At 43.5% G+C, this 22,227-nt stretch overlaps 1 protein-coding gene across 17 annotated transcripts in view; it reads right to left on the reverse strand.

Annotated features, from left to right (window-relative positions):
• NEDD4L (NEDD4 like E3 ubiquitin protein ligase) overlaps positions 1–22,227 on the reverse strand; it is a 250,845-nt gene that overhangs the window by 36,820 nt on the left and 191,798 nt on the right. For 9 of the 17 annotated variants that reach the window (XM_035101002.2, XM_088652853.1, XM_060280348.2 and 6 more), the window contains 6 exons: positions 17,637–17,775; positions 15,712–15,888; positions 12,006–12,080; positions 9,982–10,041; positions 3,932–4,063; positions 1,648–1,767 (listed from right to left, as the gene is read on the reverse strand). In XM_035101002.2, coding sequence (XP_034956893.1) covers positions 1,648–1,767; positions 3,932–4,063; positions 9,982–10,041; positions 12,006–12,080; positions 15,712–15,888; positions 17,637–17,775 — 703 coding nt within the window. The remainder of the gene's footprint in view (positions 1–1,647; positions 1,768–3,931; positions 4,064–9,981; positions 10,042–12,005; positions 12,081–15,711; positions 15,889–17,636; positions 17,776–22,227) is intronic. The other 8 variants (XM_035101003.2, XM_088652854.1, XM_088652858.1 and 5 more) reach the window with 1 other exon arrangement.

Below are 22,227 nucleotides of genomic sequence, written 5' to 3' on the forward strand. Positions count from 1 at the left end.
ACTCTGGGGTTGCGGTGCTCATCTCGCGTTATTGGCCGAGGGAGCCGGCGTACAGCTTCCAGGTCATGTGGCCAGCATGACAAAGCCGCTTCTGGCGAACCAGAGCAGCGCACGGAAACGCCATTTACCTTCCTGCTGTAGTGGTGCCTATTTATCTACTTGCACTTGACGTGCTTTCGAACTGCTAGGTTGGCAGGAGCTGGGACTGAGCAACGGGAGCTCACCCCATTGCGGGGATTGGAATCGCCGACCTTCTGATCAGCAAGCCCTAGGCTCTGTGGTTTAACCCACAGCGCCACCCACGTCCACGCTAGTGGGGTAATGCCATTTAATTACTTAAAAAGTTAAACTAAGGGGTCTGTCTAGTGTTCAAAGTGTGCACAGGTATATCTCCTATGCCAGCTTTTCACACTGATCAAGACACTCTGAGCTGTGATATTTAAATATGTGGTGCACTGAGAATCTGACTTCATGTAATTGCAAAAATCATTACTTCCGATTTCAACCTTTCAGTGTTTCATCCACTGTGATTATTAATTCGTACAAGGCTGTCACACTCAGTGGCTGAAAACTTAACTTGCAGTGCTTTCCCCCCTCCCCAACTGTCACTTGCAATACAGAAATCATGAATATTTTAGAATATAATAGAATAAAATAATTTATTGGCCAAGTATCAACCATACTTGAAATTTTGCTTCGACTATTTCGCCCATTGGCTAAATGAAGAATACAAAATATATTCACTTGCTTTGATTCTGTAGCTGGCTTTTTTTCTGATGTGCACCTATGATTTTTGAGCAAATACTTCATCAAATGGATGAAATAAGTGCAATAAATAAATAACTTCTTAGAAAAGCAGCAGTATGTGAAAGTCCAAAAGCAGAAATCAGCAGGAGATCTGAAAGTTGGGCCAATCTGAATGGGGAGATGGGTTGCATGTGGTTCATCAAATGAGTTTTTTTCAATAGATATTGCTTTTTATTATTATAAAGGGGTATCTTTGTATTATCTCAAAAGAATTAATTTCAGCAGGGAAATTACTTCCCTTCACCAGAAATGTTTTCAGCAATGCAGACTGAATAGAATTATATCACATTGAAAGTGCCTAGATTTTCTGACCCTTGAGCACAAAAATGTAGCTATGCTAAATGTTTGGCAGTGAACAACAATATCTACTTTACAACCAAAAGCTCATCTTCATAGAACAAACTGAACTAAAGGATTTATATTCAAATGCAAAACAGAAAATAAGAGTCAAATTGAAAAGTTACGTTCATAACTCAATCTACATGCCCTTGCTTTGTTGACTGAAACAACCAAAAAAAGAAGGAAATTAAAATAAACAATTTGAATATTTCTTAAGTGATGATCCTACAAGATATGAAATAAAAACAGGAGCATGTCTACTAACTGTTCAGCATAAGAACTGGTCAGAGCAGCAACGTGAAAATGCACAAAATAAAGATAGAGGAGGAAAATAAACTGTAAGACGCAAATGTAATTTTTTTGAGGCACAAAGGAGTTTTTGCAAAAGACTGACAAGTTGACTGGAAAACTGGAAGTTGAAATAAGGAATAACAACAAGATAGAGAGAATGGGAATTCAGGAGGAAGGGAAGGCTTGGGAATTGGAGACCACACTTCTCACCTCAAGTGGTGCAGATAATGTTACTGTGGGAGTACTGAGGCTACGAGGCCGTCTGATCTGAGGCTCACTTAGATGGTTGTTACTGTTTGATGTTGACCCAGTCGCACCATCCTCAGCAAGCTATTTCAGAGGCAAACACAAGTTAGCTACATGTTATGACCTTCCTCGCCAAAAGACGAGCCATTTCATGATCAAATAATTTCCAAACGTTTGCACCGGTCGGTGAATTATTAAATAACGTTTTCAGCAATAACATTCCTGCCTAGAAAAAATAATAATAATAATCACACCTGGAACAATTCCTGCCATGCTGTCAAAATTCTGCTTTTCAATTGCATTCTAAATGTTTAGGAGTACCTTTTTTGAAGAGTGAAGGCTTTTATAACTACAGCAGTACCTCGCAAGACGAATGCCTCGCGCAACGAAAAACTCGCAAGACGAAAGCGTTTTGCGATATGTTTGGTGACTCGCAAGACAAAGTTTTCTATGGCCATGCTTCATAAGGCGATTTTTTTTGGAGGTTTTTGTTTTTGTTTTGTTTTTTGCCGCGGCAAACCGCGCTTGGCAAGACGAAGTTATTGCAAGACGAAGCGACGCGCAGAACGAATTAATTTCATCTTGCGAGGCACCACTGTATTAGATCAAACCAATATGGGTGAGGCATTTAGACAGCTCAAATTACAGGGCGATGGGGGATGAGGAAGGGAGAAAAAAGCCCAGCCCTCTTAGCCACTGTTTTGGAAGGCTACAATTTGTGTGCACAAGATCTAAAATCCAGGGGTTGGGAGGGGGGGGTCTGTTTGTGGATTCAAGGCCTCTACTACCTCTTCCTTCATATTGTGCACACTAGGTTTCCCCATTACTACTTTCCCTATTTTTAAAAAAATATATATAGTACAACACCAGGACCAGTTTATTTATTATTATGAAACAGGTACATAAGCCTTAGTGGCTAATGCTTCTTCATCTACCACATTTACTGTAGCTTGCCTACTTGCTCCCAAAAGGTTCCCTAAGTGGGATAACTTTTGGCTGCCCAAGATTATATTTTTGCTCAAGTTAGGTTCAACATTGGCTTCTCTCGATGCAGTCATTTCACCTCCCCATTCCACCACAGCACCTGACCTCTAAGAGTAGCAGAAAAGAACAAGTCGCAGAGAATTCCCTTGTTCCTCTTTGCTATTGCAAAAAGCACCCAGGACCCGTTGCAGGGTGAGCAGATGAGTGAGTGGTAGGTATGGGAAAAGGGCTGGTTCTTCGCGGTTGGAACAGACAGCTGCTACAGTCACCCAGAGGCTCATTCACAGCTTCCTGCTTGAACCAGTCTGATGTATAAATGACACCAAGCTCTTAGAAAAATACTCAGTAATACAACTCCCACCAGCTAGTTAAGGATTAGTTACCTAAATCACTGCTTATTCTCTGCGCCTGCTTGTTTACATAACCCGCTTACTGCTGCTCCATGCTTCTGCCTGGTTTTGAACGTTATCTTCTGGCCATGGTCAGCTCATGTACAATTTCACTTGCTTTCTTGGCTGCTGACTTATACAGCTTAAGCAATTGATTGGCACTGGTGTTAACAGTGGTTACAGTTAACCAGCTTCCCCTTAAGTCAGGATTTGAAACCCACTTCAAATTGTAGCTTTAATACGGGTTAGCCTTTCACAGACCCTCCAAGTGTCCCTACTTTCTAGGAACAGCACTGGATTTACAGAAGCTGTCCCAGTTTCTGAGCTGTGCCTGGGATTTTCCGCTTTTCCTTAGGATGTCCCTATTTCCATTGCTCCAAGGAAAGCAATTCTACTTTGTTAAGGGTTCTACTTTGTTAAAATGCAGATAGCTTTTTGTCTTCAACAAGAAAAAAAACGGCGAGCGCTCTTGCTGCAGGTTGACAACCACGGCTTCATTTAGGCAAGCAGGAACAGAAAATTTTGCTCCTCTTCACCAAGTTACAAAATAGCCCATCACTGCCTTGCAATGACCCAGCCCTGCCCCCCCTAAGTGCAGGTGTTATTAAGCGGATAAAGGGTGGACATGTGTCACGATGCGCACCTCCCGTGTTGGATATGCATATTGAAACTGGCATTGTCCTGCGCCAAACAGAGCGGATCCTTCCTTAGTCAATGCATGGTCTCCTCAGCTAAAACCAATTACTTCCCCAGAAACTGTCCTCCCCCCACGCATAGCTGTCACTCTGAAATTTGACACGGCCACGGAATGGAAACGACCAACCAAACACTCTATAAACATTCTGTTGCTTTTCTCTGGATAGCAAGTTCCGTACCTGCATGATAGGACGAGTCCAAGTTGTGGTTCGATTGTTATGATTGACATAGTAAGTGCGACCCTTAGCATCTTTCCTCTCTTCCCAGCCCGAAGGTAAGCCCGGTGTCGTATGTACATAGGCCACTGATGGCTGTTTATGCAAGAAATTACCATAGTGTTACTATGTGACAGCGGGTCATTCGTACAAACAACATTTGCAGCAGTGCAACCAGGAAGTGTGTGTCTGCACAGCACCTCCCTCTTAGAAGGCAGGCTCACGTTCAGATACACAAGGGTTCATTTCCATCCTCTGGAGCATGGGTCACAGAAAGTGACAAGAAAATTGCAATGTGCTGAAATCAAGAGGGATACAAACATTGTCCAGCTTGAGAGAAGCGTATTTCACTTTATCCTCGCTGAAGATACCGTTTGTTCATGAAAGACAGGCAGCAGGAAGAGCAGAAGAGTATAAAAAGACGTAGCAGAATCAAACACTAATGCCAGGAGCACCGAGAACAAAATTAGTTTACTCCCATTTACCAGCATTCCTTCAAACAATGTGCAATTGTTTGTTTCCCTAGCTGCAATAAGTCAGCAGAAACAGGCGGCTCGTCAAACCCTTCGTGGCTTGTGGGCAATATTTGTTTTGCTGGGTCGCAGGCTGTGCTGCCTTGAATCCAAATGCATTGGTTAATAATGAAACAGACTTTCAGATATGTCCCCATCCATTGTTTAATATATGGAATTTGCAAATATTTGAGCATTGTATTCTTGTTTTTATGGTGTCTTACTTCCATGAAGCTCCCCTGCCTCTGCTTTTTATTCTCAAAACAACCTTCTGAGATAGGTTAAGGCCAGGGTTTCCCAAACGTGGGTCTGTTTTTGGACTACAATTCCCATCATCCCTGACCACTGGTCCTGCTAGCTTGGGATGATGGGAGTTGTAGTCCAATGGCAGCTGGAGACCCAAGCTTGGGAAACACTGGGTTAGACTGAGAGTCACCCTGTGAACTTATTTGGACTTGGGTCTTCCCAGGTTTAGTTTGGTACTCTAATCACTACAGTCACACTGGCTCAGTGGCAGATCACCTGCTTTGCATGCAGAAGGAACCAGGTTCAATCCCTGGCATCTCTAGGTAGTGTTGGGGAAGTCTTCTACCTGAAACCCTGGACAGTTGCTAGCAGTCAGTGTTGTATGCAATATGGTCTGAGTCCACATAAGGCAACTTCCTATTGTCCTCAAGTGGTTTCTATGTTCCTTCTTAAGGCCAAGGCTTCTTGCAGGCATCTGTTCTGTTGCTTGCACACTCAGGCAGAAATATTGACACTGCAAACCACCTACTAATCACCTGCTAACAACTGCTGAGCCCTACTTTGGTCCCTGAGGTTTCATAGGATATTCCCCCCCATTTGTCAAGGTGTTCCTCATAACTAATGAACGTAGAATCTGAGATCCCCTGGTTGCAAAACAATAAAGGCAATAGAGGCAACACAAGACAGGAAAACTAAACAAGCACCAGGCTAGAGTGCAAACAATGTAGGTTTCACTGTTTGTGAACTTTCCCCCTATATTCACAAAGGAATTTATCTGCACACACACACACACACACACACACAGTCACTGAAGGTCAAATTATACATTATGTTTAATATGTAGCCTGTGGTTTCTTACTCAAATGTAAGCAGTGGGGATATGGATCAGAGGCCCGACCACAACACCAGGAACTAAACCAAGTCTCCATGGTTTAGAAGTCTCCATAGAAACGTGAAAAAGCTCCCCTTGTTACCAAGGCGAGGTGGTTTTTTTTTTTTTACTGTAAATGGAGTGAGAATTTCAGAGATGGTCACAGTTGGGGAAGAAATTGCTATACATCAGTAACAACCTACGTGGATGAAAGTCTGTGATCTTTCTGTGGAAGTAAAAAATAAAACCACGCATTCAGGAAGCTGAAGCAAGAATTGATCGTGGGTGCTGAAGAACATTTATATGTTCTCCGGAACAGTTTCAGATGGAATTGTGGGTACAGATTTGAAAATTGTTTTGAATTTTGTTTTGTTTAAAGAAGGTGAGAGGTAACTCCTGCTCTGAAAAACGTGGTGCTTTTTTAAAAAAATGCATGTTGTGAGAATGATGATTAATTAATGTTGACTAGAGAGAAAAAAGACGGAAATGCCAGAAAGGGCTGCTCAGCAGTCTCTATATCTCTACACACACACACACACACACACACACACACACACACACACACAGACACAGACACACAAGAAACCAAGCAGTCGTGTGTGTCATCCTCTTAAGAGCTAACAGATATTTTATGCTCAGCTGGCATCAGAGTTTGGTACACTCTCCCTTGTCTGCATATCCTTTTGCTCCAAAAATGTCTCCGCTGATTTAAAGTTGAGGGGAAACTAATACTAAACGTGCAAAAAGGGATGGGGCCTGTCTCCAAAGGGATCTTGTGGTAGTGGAAGGGCAAGTCTTAACGTTCTGCAACAGGGGGAATCCATCACGCCAGGTTTGCTAGCGGAAGCACACAATCAAAGTTATCAGCAACCTGCTAATGCGTTCTCTTGTCGAACAACTTTCTACTAGCGCGAAATATTCTGACAGCGAAAAAATTACGCTGCTAAGTGGGCTTGGATACAACCCTAAATAATTTAGGAGATTGTGGGCTGTATCCAATGAAGCATATTCCGCTTATGCAGTGGGGCAGTCCCATTCTTCTGGGCAGTCCTCTTTTTGAGCGGTTTGTCCAGTTCTAGTCTGGATTTAGATGAAGACTCCTAAGAAGGTGGAGCAGGGGTCTTGAAGTTGCCCATCAAAACAAAACACCCAGACAGCACACTCAACAGGCACTCAGACCTCCTCTTTATTATGTATTTATATATAAATTACAGCAATAACTCGGTTTGCAACCACAATCCGTTCCGCGGAGGCGGCCGCTCGCTGAAGCGGTTGCCCGCTGAAGGCACGCTTCTGTGCGTGTGCGAAGTGGCGATAGAGGGCTTCTGCGCACGCATGCGCTGTGCAGATTGCATCTGACACCACGGAACCCGGATGTAAACACTTCCGGGTCCACGGGTCCAGGTCGCTCGCCAAAGCGGTCACTTGCCAAGGTAGTCGTAAACCAAGGTTTGACTGTATAGTAATTATTTCTATATGTGCATCAAAAAAATGCAAGTTAGCACAAGCAATTATATATATTTTTTTATATCTAGGGTGTGTGATGCATTTCTTTCTTCCCTTACAGTGCTTAAGTGGCCCATGTGAAAAGTTAGTAAGGTCTCAATATGAATGTCAACAGAGACAGGGAATAATGCAATTGCCTAGGAATAAAAAGTTATCTCTTGCTATTCAAGTAACTAATTTCCTTTCTGGGCTATATCAATTTTTTAACCCATGGTTCGCAAAGATTAAAATCAATAAAGCAGTGTTTTCATTTCCAAGAAAACACTTTTCATGCATTTTAGCCATTACCCCTTCCTCTCTGTTTCAAGCTAATTTATATTAATGTAAGCCCCCTACTTGAAATAGCCAGTGAAGAAATGGCAATAGATTGAAGAATCAGTGCCAATACTCTAGACCGCCCGGTATAATCTTTAACATGCTGCTGCAACGCAAAGCTTTCTCCAAAAAATGAACAACTAGAACCTCTGTCGACTTTTGCTGTCCTTGTAGATTTTTGTATTGTTTTCAGATTAGTACCACTGCCAATGCTAAGGGTATTAATTAAAACCACTATGCTCAAAGTACTTGTAGCCAAGTTGAAAAGCAGTATGTGCCTCCACGGCCCGAGAAGAGATATGAAAGTTGTGAGGACCAAGTTAGAACATTCAGTGGATTCTTGGGCAGCCACTGATGATGGCATTGTTGTAAAGGTAAAGGTAAAGGGACCCCTGACCATTAGGTCAAGTCGTGACCGACTCTGGGGTTGTGGCGGTCATCTCGCTTTACTGGCCGAGGGAGCCGGCATACAGCTTCCGGGTCATGTGGCCAGCATGAATAAGCTGCTTCTGGCGAACCAGAGCAGCGCATGGAAATGCTGTTTACCTTCCTGCCAGAGTGGTACCTATTTATCTACTTGCACTTTGACGTGCTTTCGAACTGCTAGATTGGCAGGAGCAGGGACCAAGCAACGGGAGCTAACCCCGTCGTGGGAATTCGAACCACTGACCTTCTGAATAGCAAGCCCTAGCTGTGGTTTAACCCACAGCGCCACCCGCATTGGCATTGCTGTACCTCCCCCCTTGTGGGCACTCTGGTAAGTGCTGGACAGCTGCTGTTATAATGGCCCACAACACCCTGAATTAATGTTATTTTACTGCAGGGCATTGTGGACAATTTAAGCAGTCACTGTAGAAGTACCTCTGGTCCCTTTCCCTCCTCCTATATAAGCCTGTCCATTCACCACCACATTCATGCAGAAATGAAATTGCTTTGAGGACCTCTTGCTGTGAGTCTCTCCAAACCTGGAGCCAGTCTGCTGTTAAGCCCCATACAAAGTATATGTAAAAAGGTAAAGGACCCCTGGAAGGTTAAGTCCAGTCGAATTCGACTATGGGGTGCAAAGCTCTTCTCCGCTTTCAGGCCGAGGGAACCGCCATTTGTCCACAGACAGCTTTCCGGATCATGTGGCCAGCATGACTAAGCCGCTTCTGGCGCAACGGAACACTGACGGAAACCAGAGTGCACGGAAATGCCATTTACCTTCCCGCTGCAGCGATACCTATTTATCTACTTGCACTGGTGTGTTTTTGAACTGCTAGGTTGGCAGAAGCTGGGACACAGCAACGGGAGCTCACCCTGTCGTGGGGATTCGAACCACTGATCTTCCGATCGGCAACCTCAAGAGGCTCGGTGGTTTAGACCACAGCGCCACCCGCTTCTTTTTACCTTTAGAGTGTATGTAGGTGGAATTGGTTGTGGTCACTAATGCTTTCTGCTTACTGGCTGGGCTTATATCCTCCCTGCCCCTCCCCCTGGAATTTTCCAGTCACTTGGGCTATGGAGGAGGGACCTGGCAAAGCACCCTGCACTGTATTTTCCCTCTGAGTGTTGTTTTGTTTCGACCGTCTCCCATGCCCATCACCAATGGCATCCCTATTTACACTGGTCCAAATGGAGAGAATTCACAGGTGGGCATTCAAATAAAATTAAGTCAAAACTTCAGCAAATATTTCCCCTTTAGGGATCGCGGAGATAAACGCTCTGCTCCTAGTTTTAAAAATTCCTGAATGTACACACATTTCTCCTTCCTCCTCCTACTCCTCCTCTTTTGGTGAGAGAAGAAGCTGGGAAGCAGCCTTTCAAGAAATAAAAATACACTGGAATAAACTTCAAATGCCTGGTCCAAAATGATGTACAGGAAGGCCGGGGGGTAAGAAAAATGGTGCCTATTATCTTGTGGGTTCTTTTTGATGTGGGGCTTTATAATTTGAACTGTTTCAGTTGTTTATATTAAAATTATATTATAATTTTACTGTTTGGTGTCTATGTAGCTGAAAGGTAAGGTGTGTGTGTGTGTGTGTGTGTGTGTGTGTGTATAATATACGCTTACTGAGAGAAGTGAGTTTACAGGGAACTAGGTAGAGGGCCTTCTCGGTAGCTGCACCCACCCTCCCATCAGATGTCAAGGAACAACTTTATTAACAACTATCTGACTTTTAGAAGACATCTGAAGGCAGCCCCTTTTAGGGAAGTTTTTAATGTTTGATGTTTTATCATGTTTTTAATATTCTGTTGGGAGCCATCCAGAGGGGCTGGGGCAACCCCAGCATAATAAACTGAGGGACTGGAGGGAGAAGTCTGTTTTCTGTTTACCCACAACTTACGCCGTGAGTGCTAGGAAAAGGTGATCTATCTCACCAAAGAGGCACAAGAAGGAATGTTGACATCTGTACAACCTGCAGCCAAAGAGATTGGGGGATGGGGATGGGGATGAATAGTCCACAAGAGACCTAAAAGGCTAACATTCTGGAGAGAAGCCAAGAGAAGAGAAAAGAACAGGACAGGACAGAGTCTGGGCTTATAGGAAGAGGGTATATTTGGCTTGATAAAGGCATGATTACCGTTGAATCTTCACCTCCCGTGACAGTTGAAGAACGAACTCTCCTAGATGGGACGCTCGGCTGTTAAATAACAATTGTTACAATTAAGGGGTGGTCAGGAACGGAGGTCACAGGTGATGCGTATGTCTTGCGGAAGAAACAAAACCCATTTGGAAATACCCTATCAACTTTAAAGGTCAGCAAAGAAGCTATCAGTCCCTGATAATGAAAGGAAAAGGTTGGTCGCTTATTACAGCAGATATGAGGTGTTGGCCTGAACCAACCAGCACTTGCACCCAAAATACTTCTGTTTTCATTTCCACCTAGAGATGACTTCATAATTCGACCGCAACCTCCAGAACAATATTATACTATTGAATGCCACACAACTATGTGTACACCTGCACCCAAAGCCCTTGGGGACTTGAAGCAGCAAGTAAGGCAACGTGCTAAACGTTGCTCTAGTGTAGGACAATTAAATCTATTCCTTTTCTCCAGGCAGGAAAACAAAGAAATGATCTAAGCCAAGAATCTGAGACATCTCAGGATTAAATAAAGGTTTCTTTTCCCCCCATCAGTGAGAGCCAAGGCTTAAATCAAGCTGAATATGAAGAAATGGATCTTCAGTTAATTATACCGCCCCACCAGGAACGGAAAGGGCAAGTGTCTGCAAACGGGGGTGCAATGGGCAGGGGAAGAAGAGAAGAGAACTTAATCGCTAAGAAAAGCAGCAGCAAGGTTTTCCAGAGGGGTTTGACCACATTTTTTAAATTTCTGTTTTCTTCCATTGTGACAGTGTTCAGTTCAATCGACATTTGAAAGAAAAATAATTCACTATGAGAATTCATTCTTGTCCATGCATTCTGCTATATGTAACGATCCAGTGTTAAAGTTATCTCAAATGTATTCTCATGCAGACCAGCTGTTTCTGACACGAAGAGAAACTGGAAAAAGTTCTCCTGTGGTGTTATGATTAGTTATTTTCATGTGACTTGCCATAACCCGGAGAGCTGTTTTAGGTATGCCTGACTTGGACATGCAACATAATCCTATGCATGTTTATGTTGAGTAGAAGGTAAAAAGTTCTCGGGATTATAGCTGAAAGAATACTACTTAGAAAGGAAAGCAGGTTAAACAGAAACAGGAAAACAAAACAAAACAGTTAAAAGCAAAACAGTTAGTATGCAAAGCAAAGCAAACAAAAAACAATTTTCCAGGAAATTTTGCCACCTTTTCCTGTTTCCCCCTCATGCAATTTCAATGTATACATAAATTACCCCACTTAATGACATGGATCATAACATTATGATGCCTGATTAATATATAAATATTAGGTCTCCATAGTATGTACTTAAAAAAGCAAACAAACCAATGCACAATCCTAGTTATGTTTACTCAGAAGTAAATCCCACTGAGTTCAAGAGGGCTTACTCCCAAGGTAAGCATAGAAAGGACTGCAAGCCTTAGGTTGCAATCCTAAACACACTTACTAGAAAGGAAACCCCCATTAAATTATGTGATTTTCTGAGTAAGCATGGTTAGGGGTAGACCTGTAAATTACTAATCTGGTGTTTCCAAGTTTTATTTATATGGCCTCTCCTTCATACGCATCTTCAATGTATCTTCACATATCTAGCACATGAGGGCACCAATCCTGCCATAGATTATGTGTACCACAGCCATACAACTGTGTGGCCTGTTCTATGCCTGCTCATATCCATTCTTGAGAAATATCCATGCTAAATCCCAGGATGCCCGAAAACTGGTTCAGATCATCTGGTCGAGAAGTATCTTGACCAACACCATGCAGTTTCATCCCATCATCTCCAACCTGCACTGAGAACGCTCCCTTCTCTGGGATCTAGGCTTCCTACCCTTCTTAAGAGGGTTTAAGAAAGTTTGTAGCAGTCAATATATAACTTGGGGTCACAGCTGGAATGATTTCCACAAGAGAAGGTGTCACAGACCCATGCAGATCAAAAATACAAAAGTGCATTAGATACAAGAGAGGTAGGGAAAAAAACCATTAAGAAAATCCTGCTTACCAGTGATAAATGGGATTGCTCAGCAACTGCATCAGTCACACTGCAAGATCTTAACCTTGCAGAAGGATCTCTCTGCTGAAGGAAAAAGGACACACTGAATTATTAAATGTACACTGGCATTTTCCCATTGACTCAAAATCAATTAGATTCACTTTTTGATATTGTATTCTTTCTTCCACCCTCTGCAGTTCGATCACCAGAAACGAAATCCCTCTTCTGCTGACCAACTTCAAGAAAGCTGACTTTCTTGAATATCAAGTATAGCTGAAAAATATTCCAGCAACATTAATATAGCGTTAGAGGAGACTAATGGGAGGCTGGAAGATAACTAGAGCATTTGTTGGGATATCTGTTCTGGATGCTATTCAACAAAAATGTGTTGAGTGAAGAAGAGGAGGGGAAATATGGAAATACTTACGTGACTCTTCTAAAGAGAGGGCTTTATTTGCCGTTTTTTCGCTCCATAAGACGTACTTTTTTCCTCCTAAAAAGTAAGAGGGAATTCTGTGCGTCTTATGGAGCGAATGCATGGTCCCTGGAGCCGAATTGCCCAGGGGCAAAAAGCAGATCGTGCTTGGGTTTTTTTTTTTTTAAAGAAAGAGCTAAAGGCTAACAAGAGGGGAGGAGGGTGTTTAAAGGAACCCGCTCAGCAGCTGATTGCAAGAGATCAGGGAGGGAGATAAGAGACGCTAGCTGCCTTCCCGGCCCCGCCCCCTTGCCCAGGCCCCCATTGTTGTGTGTTCCCCAGCTGACATGTGACTGGTTGATTAGATTATCTGTCTGGAAACTGTAGAAATGGCTCCCTTTCCTCTCCTAAACAAGCTGCGGAACTGTGAGTTGAACCCCATAAAAACAGGATTTTTTTCCCTTTGCAAGGTAAGCTCAACATCTTTGAGCTGATCCTCAAAAATGGAGCATTCCCCCTTTGCAAAAAAGCTGCACAACTGTCAGCTGATCCTCAAAAAATGGAGCTTTCCCCTTTTACAAAAACACTGCACAACTGTGAGCTGATGCTGAAAAAGGGGGCGTTTCCCATTTGTAAAAGAAGCTGTACAACTTTGAGCTGATCCCCCCCAAAACAGGGCTTTCCCCCTTTCCTCCTATAAAAATTAGGTGCGTCTTTTGGTCAGGTGCGTCTAAGGAGCGAAAAATACGGCATCTTCATCTGCCTCTCTATCACAAAGTAAAATGGAGTAATATCCATGCACCTTACAGGGCAGTGTGAAGATTACCAATGGACATGAAGTACTTTGAACACCCTAATGTCTTGCAAGGCTCCCACTGTAACCAGGGTCTAGGCATCTGGCCTGGTATTTAGCCCTCTTGTGTGCCTTGGGGAGCAGCATCCCAAATCACAAGGAATGATGAGGGTTCGGAGGGCTGCCTTGGAGAGCTGTGGCTAAATCCTAGAAACCTGAGCAGGGGTAGGGAACCTCAGGGCCAGGGGGCCAAATGCAGTCTCTCCATCTGGCCCTTGTGACTTTCAACCAGCTCTGTTCTGTGCCCTCCTTGGGTTCCTTTCCCTGGCTAGAATCTGCACTTGCATTGTGATAACACCTCTTGCATCTCTGGATGGAAAGGTGCAGGAGTAGAAATCTCTGTTTTTTTGCCACGGCTGGAATGCCACCCAACGTATAGAGATAGAAGTCTAGCTCTGCACTGCCCTTTCTGCCTTTTTGCTTTTGGTCCCCACCTTCCACCGGCATGTAGCCCTGGAAGGCTGCCCAGAAGAAAATGCAACCCTTGGGCCGATAAAGGTTCCCCACCCTTGGGCTCCTCCGTCGTCTCCCGGGACAGACGGATGCCAAGAACCCTTGGCCGAGTGATCGGCACTGCCTGAAACATTCTAGATGCCTCGACTCCCCAAGCCAGCTTTCCCTGTCAAAGACGGTTTGCTTCATTATTGTTCGCAGAGCTGGAGAGTTTCAGCTCCTGCCACATATAGTTCTCCTCTTCTCTTGTTCCCTGTCGTAGCAGAAGACAGGATGGGTGGGGAGGAAGACAGGATGATCCTCTCTTAATGTGCTTTAGGGTGTTCCAAGCTTGCCTATTGATGGGACTAGCAACGCTAGGATGCTCCCTGAAAAGTCTAAGAGGTATTGGAAAGACCTTTTTGCAATGTGTGTGTACTGTAGCGTTACATCTCCATACCAAGACTCCTGTGGTAGACGTGTGTGGGTTATGGTTTGTAATGCGTTTTAGAGGAGGTATCTTACCCAGCCTATACAGTGGTACCTCTACTTACGAATAACTCTACTTACGAATGTTTCTACTTACGAATGGAGCTCCGTCCGCCATCTTGGATGAGGTTTAGATAGGATTCTTTCTACTTACGAATTTTTAGATAGGATTTTTTTCTACTTATGATTTTTTTCTCCCAATGCATTCTTATGGGATTCGACTTACAATTTTTTCCGACTTACAAATGTGCGTTTGGAACGCATTCAATTCGTAAGTAGAGGTACCACTGTATGTGAATATTATTATTGATAGGGGTTATTTCAGCCGGGTTGTCTGTTGCTCAAAAATGATTAATCCACTTTTACAGGATCGTTAGGTCCATGTGAGAAGCAGATCACATGATCAGCAGGAACAGAAAAACGCATGATAGGCTTATCACATATCCAGGTGCTCCCATTCGATGGGACACAGAATTGACTTGATTAGGAGAACAGCTTGTAAATTATTCACACCTGTGAGGCAAGCTTGCAACACCCACAGTGATCATGCAAGAAATGTATTGTGCAAACCCAACAGTGTTTCACCTACGTACAGTATCAGAAACGGTTATATTCATATAGAGAAAGTGCTTTCAGCTAACTGCTTCTGATATTGTAACAGCCCCTGAACAGAATCATGTATGGAAATGGTCATTTCAGCAGGACTTAATCACACAAAGTATTAAAGTAATCCAAGTTTTTCTTTGTATCTGAACCCAATGAGCATATCTGGTGAATATTTCAAAGTTATTCATAAATGAAACCTTCCTATATTTAGCTTCCTTATCTCCTGAACAATGAAAGGCAAGCTGATAAGGTGTCCCATTAAACTGTGATATGCAATATTTGAAATTGCTTCCTTTAAATAAATAGATAACCTAGCAGTACCCTTATCCACAGTCACTGATACTGTCGCCCTGCCAGTATTCATCGTTGACCATTAAATGCAACTGCTGAGTTATGGGAACAGATGCTAAACTCCTAACATGCTGGCACATTGCTCCCAATCAAAAATTATCAACTTATATCCACTGAATACTTGACCCAACAAAGTCCAGGCTATACCTGTAGTAATTTATCAGAAAAACATACTGAAAGTTACACATAAATAAAAGACAACTGCAATAGTCCAATTCTAAATATGCTTTCTCAGAAGTCCATTAGATCCATCAGGATTTGCTTCCATATTCAGTTTGCATGCTAAGGATTGCAGCTGAACAGCACATTTACTGATTCAATGGGACTTGCACGCCAGTAAATATTCAGAGTACTGCAACCCTGCTGTATTGTAAAGCGGTCCGATTTTAATTAAAGAAGAACACACACATTTGCGCACTCTTGTGTTGAAGGCAGCAGCTCTTTGGAAAACTGATTATCTTAATCTCCGAGTGCAAAACATTTCTAGCATTTGCAAGAATCTCAGCAGCCAGAATGGGCGGCAGCATACCCAAGATAGCAGCGTACACACTGAGGTTCCTGGTACTTACAATCATAGAAGAGAGTTGTTCCCCATTTGAATCTGGAGTGATCTGAAGTCTTCTGTTCAGTTCATCGGACAGCTCCTGAGGACTGGTCCGAGAGATGGGCGATGAAGGCGGGGGTGGCAAGGACAGGCTTATGGAATCGCTGCTTGCATTAACCTCTTCTGAAATGGTTTCCCAGGGCTGAACGAAAGGATAGAATCGACGGTGAATATGCAAAACGGCAACCTTCCCTGCCATACGTCCCCATGCAACCATTCCACATAATGTGCACACAGTCTTAGCTGGGCTGCTTATCGAATGAACTTAAGAGAACCAATATGTACTTTAAAAGTCTCCCGAAAACGTGATTAGCATTTGATAATCAGCTTTGCTCTTAACATACTGTACTATGGATATGAGAAGGGAGCTGGGGAGGGGGAAGCTGGCAGGTAGCGGAAGTGCAATCGCGAAATTTCAGAAACAGCGGGTTTTCTAAAACATGCTGTGAGTCCACCCACCAGGCTACCTTGCTGTTTATGCCATTTAGCCACTGGGACAATTGCCAGCTATTCCTGATTTGAGACCAAACCTTCAAGGTTACATTGTGAGCCCCCACCTCAAAGGAATTCAAGTTATCAAAATCAAGCTATCGAGGCACAAAGCAGATTACACACAAGGACCCAAGTTTACATCAAGTCAAGAAAGAAGACTCCCATAGCCAGAAATCAGCAGGCTGGAAGCTGAATTTTGCAAAAGCGATGCCGTTTAATTATTATTATTTAATTGCAAGCGTTATTTGATCTAATAAAAACAATGTTTAATTAAAGTAAACTTCCCTTCCACTCAGCAAAAGTGGCGATAGTTTTCTCAGTTGTGCCTTCCCCCACCCACTCTTTCCATCTTCTAGATTAAACCGTGGGCTAAATGAATATTTGACAGTTGGTGGGTGTTGGTGGAAGACGCGGGACATTTAAGGTGCCTTCTGGACCAAATTAAGACAATAAAACCACAATCTGCCATTGTGAATCCTTTGGATATTTACCAAGAAGCAAATCCCAGCAAGTTCAATAGGGCTTACACCACAGCAGTAAATATATAGAGGATTTCAATCAACATTAAAGATGTAAACACCCCCCTGGGTCCCCAGATGTTGTTGGACTACAACTCCCATCATCCCTAGCTAGCCAGACCAAGGCTGAGAAAGACTGGCAACCTCAGCCCTCCAGATGTTTTGGGACTACAACTCCCATGATCCCTAGCTCAGCTGACAATGCAAATCGCTGGTGTGCCGCGACGTGCGGCGACGAGAAGGGTGATTTGCATTGTCACGTTGCATTGCTAACCCGCCGGAAAGCAATATTTCTCCTCCTCTTTCCCAAAGCTCAGTGCAAACGAGCCTGGCGGCCGCCAATACACAACACTGACCCACCGGAAAGCAATATTTGGCAAGTGTTTCTTACAGTCATAATTATAATATAGGGCGGCACAGAGTTAAATTTTTTAACTTTTTTAATGGTGGTGTGCCTCATGATTTTTTTCACGGAATAAGTGTGCCGTGGCCCAAAAAAGGTTGAGAAACACTGCCCTAGCTAACAGGACCAACGGTCAGGGATGATGGGAATTGTAGTCCCAAAGCATCTGGAGGGCCGAGTTTGCCTATGCCTGGCCTATACGAACATCCAAGTCTTATTCAGCTGCTCTATTGCTCGGTTGCATTTACTAACTAAGGAAGGTCACTGGGAACCAATAATATACTAACAAAGGACGACACAATGGGAGGAAGGCATGTGTGTCTTCCCCTCATAAATCTCCCACGCTGTACCTTTCTAATCTTGCCTTTAACACACATTGTGTTTGGAAGCCTCGGTTCCTAAGGCATTTCACGTAGTCTTTCTGTAAAATCACGTAGAGCGCCGAACTGAAAAGTCAGTTTTAATTCCTGCATATACCTCAGGTGGCTCTCCACCCTCCAAGGGCGGTACTTCTGGATCCAAATCCTCGCTAATGTGCCTCCTGGATCGAAACCTCCGGTGAGCCGCCTCTTGGTTTATTTGCCGGATGTTGTTGTCGGATTCGGATCCCACATCCCTGAAAGGTTAGGTTGACAAAAGAGTCATGAGTTAGGTTGGAGGAGGGGGGAAGTATGAGCCCTGTTAAGTGGCAGCACACCTAAATTAGCACCAAATTTAAAAGCAACGTTTCGGGACCTATAAAGTCCACTCTGTGCATCTCATATCAATCCCTAGGTCTCTTGCAAGCTAGATTAAAGTGAGATCATTCTGTACTCCAAAGCAAAGAAAGCCTGCAGCCAGTCTCAAGCAGTCAACTTCATTAAGGGCAAATTTCAGTTCTTGTAGTAAGAAACAGAGTCCAGGCTGAAGCATGTACGGTATTTAAAGCACCACAGAGCCTAGGGCTTGCCGATCAGAAGGTCAGCGGTTCGAATCCCCGCAATGAGGTGAGCTCTCGTTGCTCGGTCCCTGCTCCTACCAACCTAGCAGTTTGAAAGCACGTCAAAGTGCAAGTAGATAAATAGGTACCACTCCGGCGGGAAGGTAAACGGTGTTTCTGTGTGCTGCTCTGGTTCGCCAGAAGCGGCTTTGTCATGCTGGCCACATGACCCGGAAACTGTCTGCGGACAAACGCCAGCTCCATTGGTCTATAGAGTGAGATGAGCGCCCAGAGTCGTCCGCGACTGGACCTAATGGACCTTTACCTTTTACATTCCTGGATATAACCCCGTTGATGCAGTTCTCACTGTGTAGTGATGGTGACCTGAGAAAAGCTATTTCATGTGGCGAGAGAGGATACCCCAAGCTCCATTGCTCATTCTTCTGTCAGAGGAGACTGACAGAAATGGCTTTTTAATTGTTCTGCTGAAAATCTAATTCATTGTGCGCCTGAAATGGAAATCACCTAGGGATCCTTTGCCTGGGAATTCCCCCTTTTCTCCTTGGCTTTGGGGTGAGAGTGGGGAACGACTACTTGTTTACTTATCCTTACAACCACTAACACAAGCTAAAAGGTTGCTGAACTGTGCTAAAGCTGGCTTCTTTGAATACAACTTCAAAGCATCAAAGGGTTGGACAAGCTTGTTCCAAGTTATGGGGAATGGGTCAGATGCCAACAACACCACACTACTTCCTTTTCCACCTGAACAAGGAAAAGGAGCCATAGATTTCGGAAGGAGCCGCACCGTAATATTTGAAAATGTATTTTTCAAGCATGCACTCCCGGGTTCTGGAATCTCCAGTTAAGTGACCTCATGGAACAGGGCTAGTAAGAACCTCTTCCTGAGACCCTGCAAAGCTGCTGAGACAATGGACACTGTATGTTAAAAGTATTGATCTTTGAGGGAGGAGACACACTCCACTACCAAGCATAGAACAGCTTTACCACTTCATATCAAGAAGCCTAAAATTCCAACATGTTTGTTCATATTCAGAAAACAAAACTCTTTTGAGTTTAATAAATCAACTCCCCCATCTCATCGAAAAACGGAGCTGGTGTTTTAACAATCTGATTATCAAAATAAGTTACCCAAATAAGGATTACTTGCAGCGTCAAAAGACAATGCAACAAGGGAGGTTGGAGCTAGACAGTACTTGACCGAAATTACAGCTATAAATCCAAAGGAAAAACAAACAACCAACTTGCAAGATTTATGTCGCAGGGGAAAGAAAACGTAGCTGCTTGTCAAAAAGCGAAACGCTACTGGATGTTAAACTAATGCCTGATGCTAGTACAGCTGATAATCCCCCCCATTCAATTATGCATGACATTTGAAGTTAAGCTTTTCATATTTTTAGAAGGGTAATTCTAAGAAACGCTCAAAAAATTTCTCAGTGGTGAACATGTAAAGCACTCCCATCACCAAGGTAAGAAGATTGCATAAATTACATGTGTATATAATTCAGTGAAACAGTGGTGGGGGGAAGGGAAAACTAACTGTGACATCGCTTAAGCTTAATGAGACCATTTTGTTTTCCACGTCTGGCAAAAAAAAATACTCCGGCCAGGGGCTGCCAACCTTTAAAGGGCTGTAGGGACATTTGGGTATCTGAGCAAGTGTTGGGCATGCCATCTCCTTTAGTCACTTCCCTCCCCCCCCTGCACTGGATTGCCGCTCACCCACCTAAAGAGAAAAGGCACGAGCAAGCACACTTTCCCCAGGGATGTGGATAAAACCCAGATCCAGTAAAATTGCACAACGTCCTGCTTCAGCTCTACATAATTATCAAGGGTGAAAAGGGTATAAACTACCCTCATTATCACAAGACCAGGTAAAGGCAAAGGCAAAGAGACCCCTAACCATTATGTCCAGTCACGGACGACTCTGGGGTTGCGGCGCTCATCTCGCTATTGGCTGAGGGAGCCGGCGTACCGCTTCTGGCTCATGTGGCCAGCATTACAGAGCCGCTTCTGGCGAACCAGAGCAGCACACAGAAACGCTGTTTACCTTCCCGCCGGAGCGGTACCTATTTATCTACTTGCACTTTGACATGCTTTTGAACTGCTAGGTTGGCAGGAGCAGGGACCGAGCAATGGAAGCTCACCCTGTCGCGGGGATTCGAACCGCCAACCTTCTGATCCGCAAGCCCTATGATCTGTTGTTTAACCCACAGTGCCACCCGCGTCCCTAATCACTAGATCAAGGGGGTAGTATTTTGGGGAGGGGCTCAGACGCTTCATGAGCACCATAGAAAGACTTCAAGGGCTCCACTGAGCTCACGGCCACAAACAGATAACCACAAAGATTTGAATTAGAAAGGATTTTTGAATTTTTCAAATTATTTTTTTGAGAATGGAAGGAGTAGGAAATAAGCAGAATACAGGGGAAACAAATGCAAAATTCCATCTAGCTAACTCAAGCTGAACAACTTTCTCATTTGCATGCCGGAACTGCATTGGTTTGCAAGATATTAGGTTAAATATCAAATTATTATGGGATTGGTCTATTTTCATCTTCGTGACAAGGAGGATGGACAATTGACTTTTTGATGGAACCAAATCAATGGGAAGGTGACATGGGAAAGGGCAATTATGGAGATGAGTGTTTATGGCTGTTGGTCAGGTAGGAGAGGTGAGACTCAGAGTTACTTCCTTCTGGCCAGGGCTAAACAGATTTTAGCACCTAAAACTTCATTATGGTGGATTCATGGGAAGCATGGGAAATATATGCTGGACTAGTCGTGGGGAAATGAGAGTCCTTGGTTCAGTTGGAGAGATTTCATTAAAAGACTGGCACAGAACGTCGTGCCAGTGATATTGTTCCCCTTTATCCAATAAATCAAACAACATTGAGACACATACACACAAAATGTCTACAAGCAAATTACGACAGAGCTACTCTGCTCTATAAATGGATGTAAAACTTGCAAAAATCAGCACCAACTGCTGTGTTTCTAATCAAAAATGTCTTTGTACAATGGAGGAAACTCCCACACGGGGGAAATATCAGATAATGAGATATGATAAATCCCGCTGTATAAACATAACTCCAGGAGAAAATGTCCCCATGTCCTGAAGGGGCCATCTCTTCATTCTTCAATTTCACAGCGCTGAAAAACTTTGGAAGACTAATCAGCAGAGTGAAGCATTGAACAAACTAGGCAGGCTGTACGGCATGTAATTAAATTGAAATGTTGACTTCCAAGATACAGCAGCCTTTAAGCTAAAGATGTGTGTCTTACATGTCAATCCCACACATGTCTACTCCGAAGCAAGCCCCATGAAGTTCGGTGAGACTTACTCATAAGTAGGTGTACACAGGACTGCAGCCTAAAGAGACTCAGCAATGTTCATGATAGGCTCTGGTTCAAAATAATGAAACAAGCCTGCAGTCTAGAAGGCTTGCACAATTGGGCTTCCCTCTACTGGCTTTCCAGTGTCCCTCAAAATTAGCTTGGGGGGGGGGGTGTCGTCTGAGAACCCCAAAAATGGTTAAAGGGAGAGAACAGAGGGGAATGCAATGTTCACCCCAGCACGGCGCTGAATTCCACCCAGTAAATGTAAAGGTCTCCGATTTAAGTCTATTGATACGCTACGTGCCAGCTGCATTGATTTCCAATAGGACTCATTTCTAAATAGTGTTGTAAATCACACAATGTTAGACCACTAGAGTCAACAGGATTAACAATCCAATTCTATGTGTCTTTACTCACAAGTAAAACTCACTGGCGGAAAACTGGATTTAATCTTTAAACGTGTTTGGGATTGCAGCCAGTGCATCAGATTAAACCTTAATAATTGTGGGAAAGCTGAGCAGTGAGTTAGGTTCAGGAAGGTGAAGCGGGAATAATGGAAGAGGCAATCACCAGTACAAATAAAGCTGTTATGAAAAGGCACCAGCAAAATAACATTCATAACAGTAGGTCAAACAAGACATTAACTTAATACTTTTACTGTATTATTATTTTATAAGTTTTTTTAAAATAAAAAAAATAAAGCATAAGCCAATACAGCTGAATTCTTTTCTCTGTAAACTAATCCGAAGACGTATACTAATGGTAAATCAAAGCACTCTGGTCGCCCCCCCCC

The sequence above is a fragment of the Zootoca vivipara genome, chromosome 10 (genome assembly GCF_965207765.1).
Source record: "Zootoca vivipara chromosome 10, rZooViv2.hap1.1, whole genome shotgun sequence".
Lineage (NCBI taxonomy): Eukaryota > Metazoa > Chordata > Lepidosauria > Squamata > Lacertidae > Zootoca > Zootoca vivipara.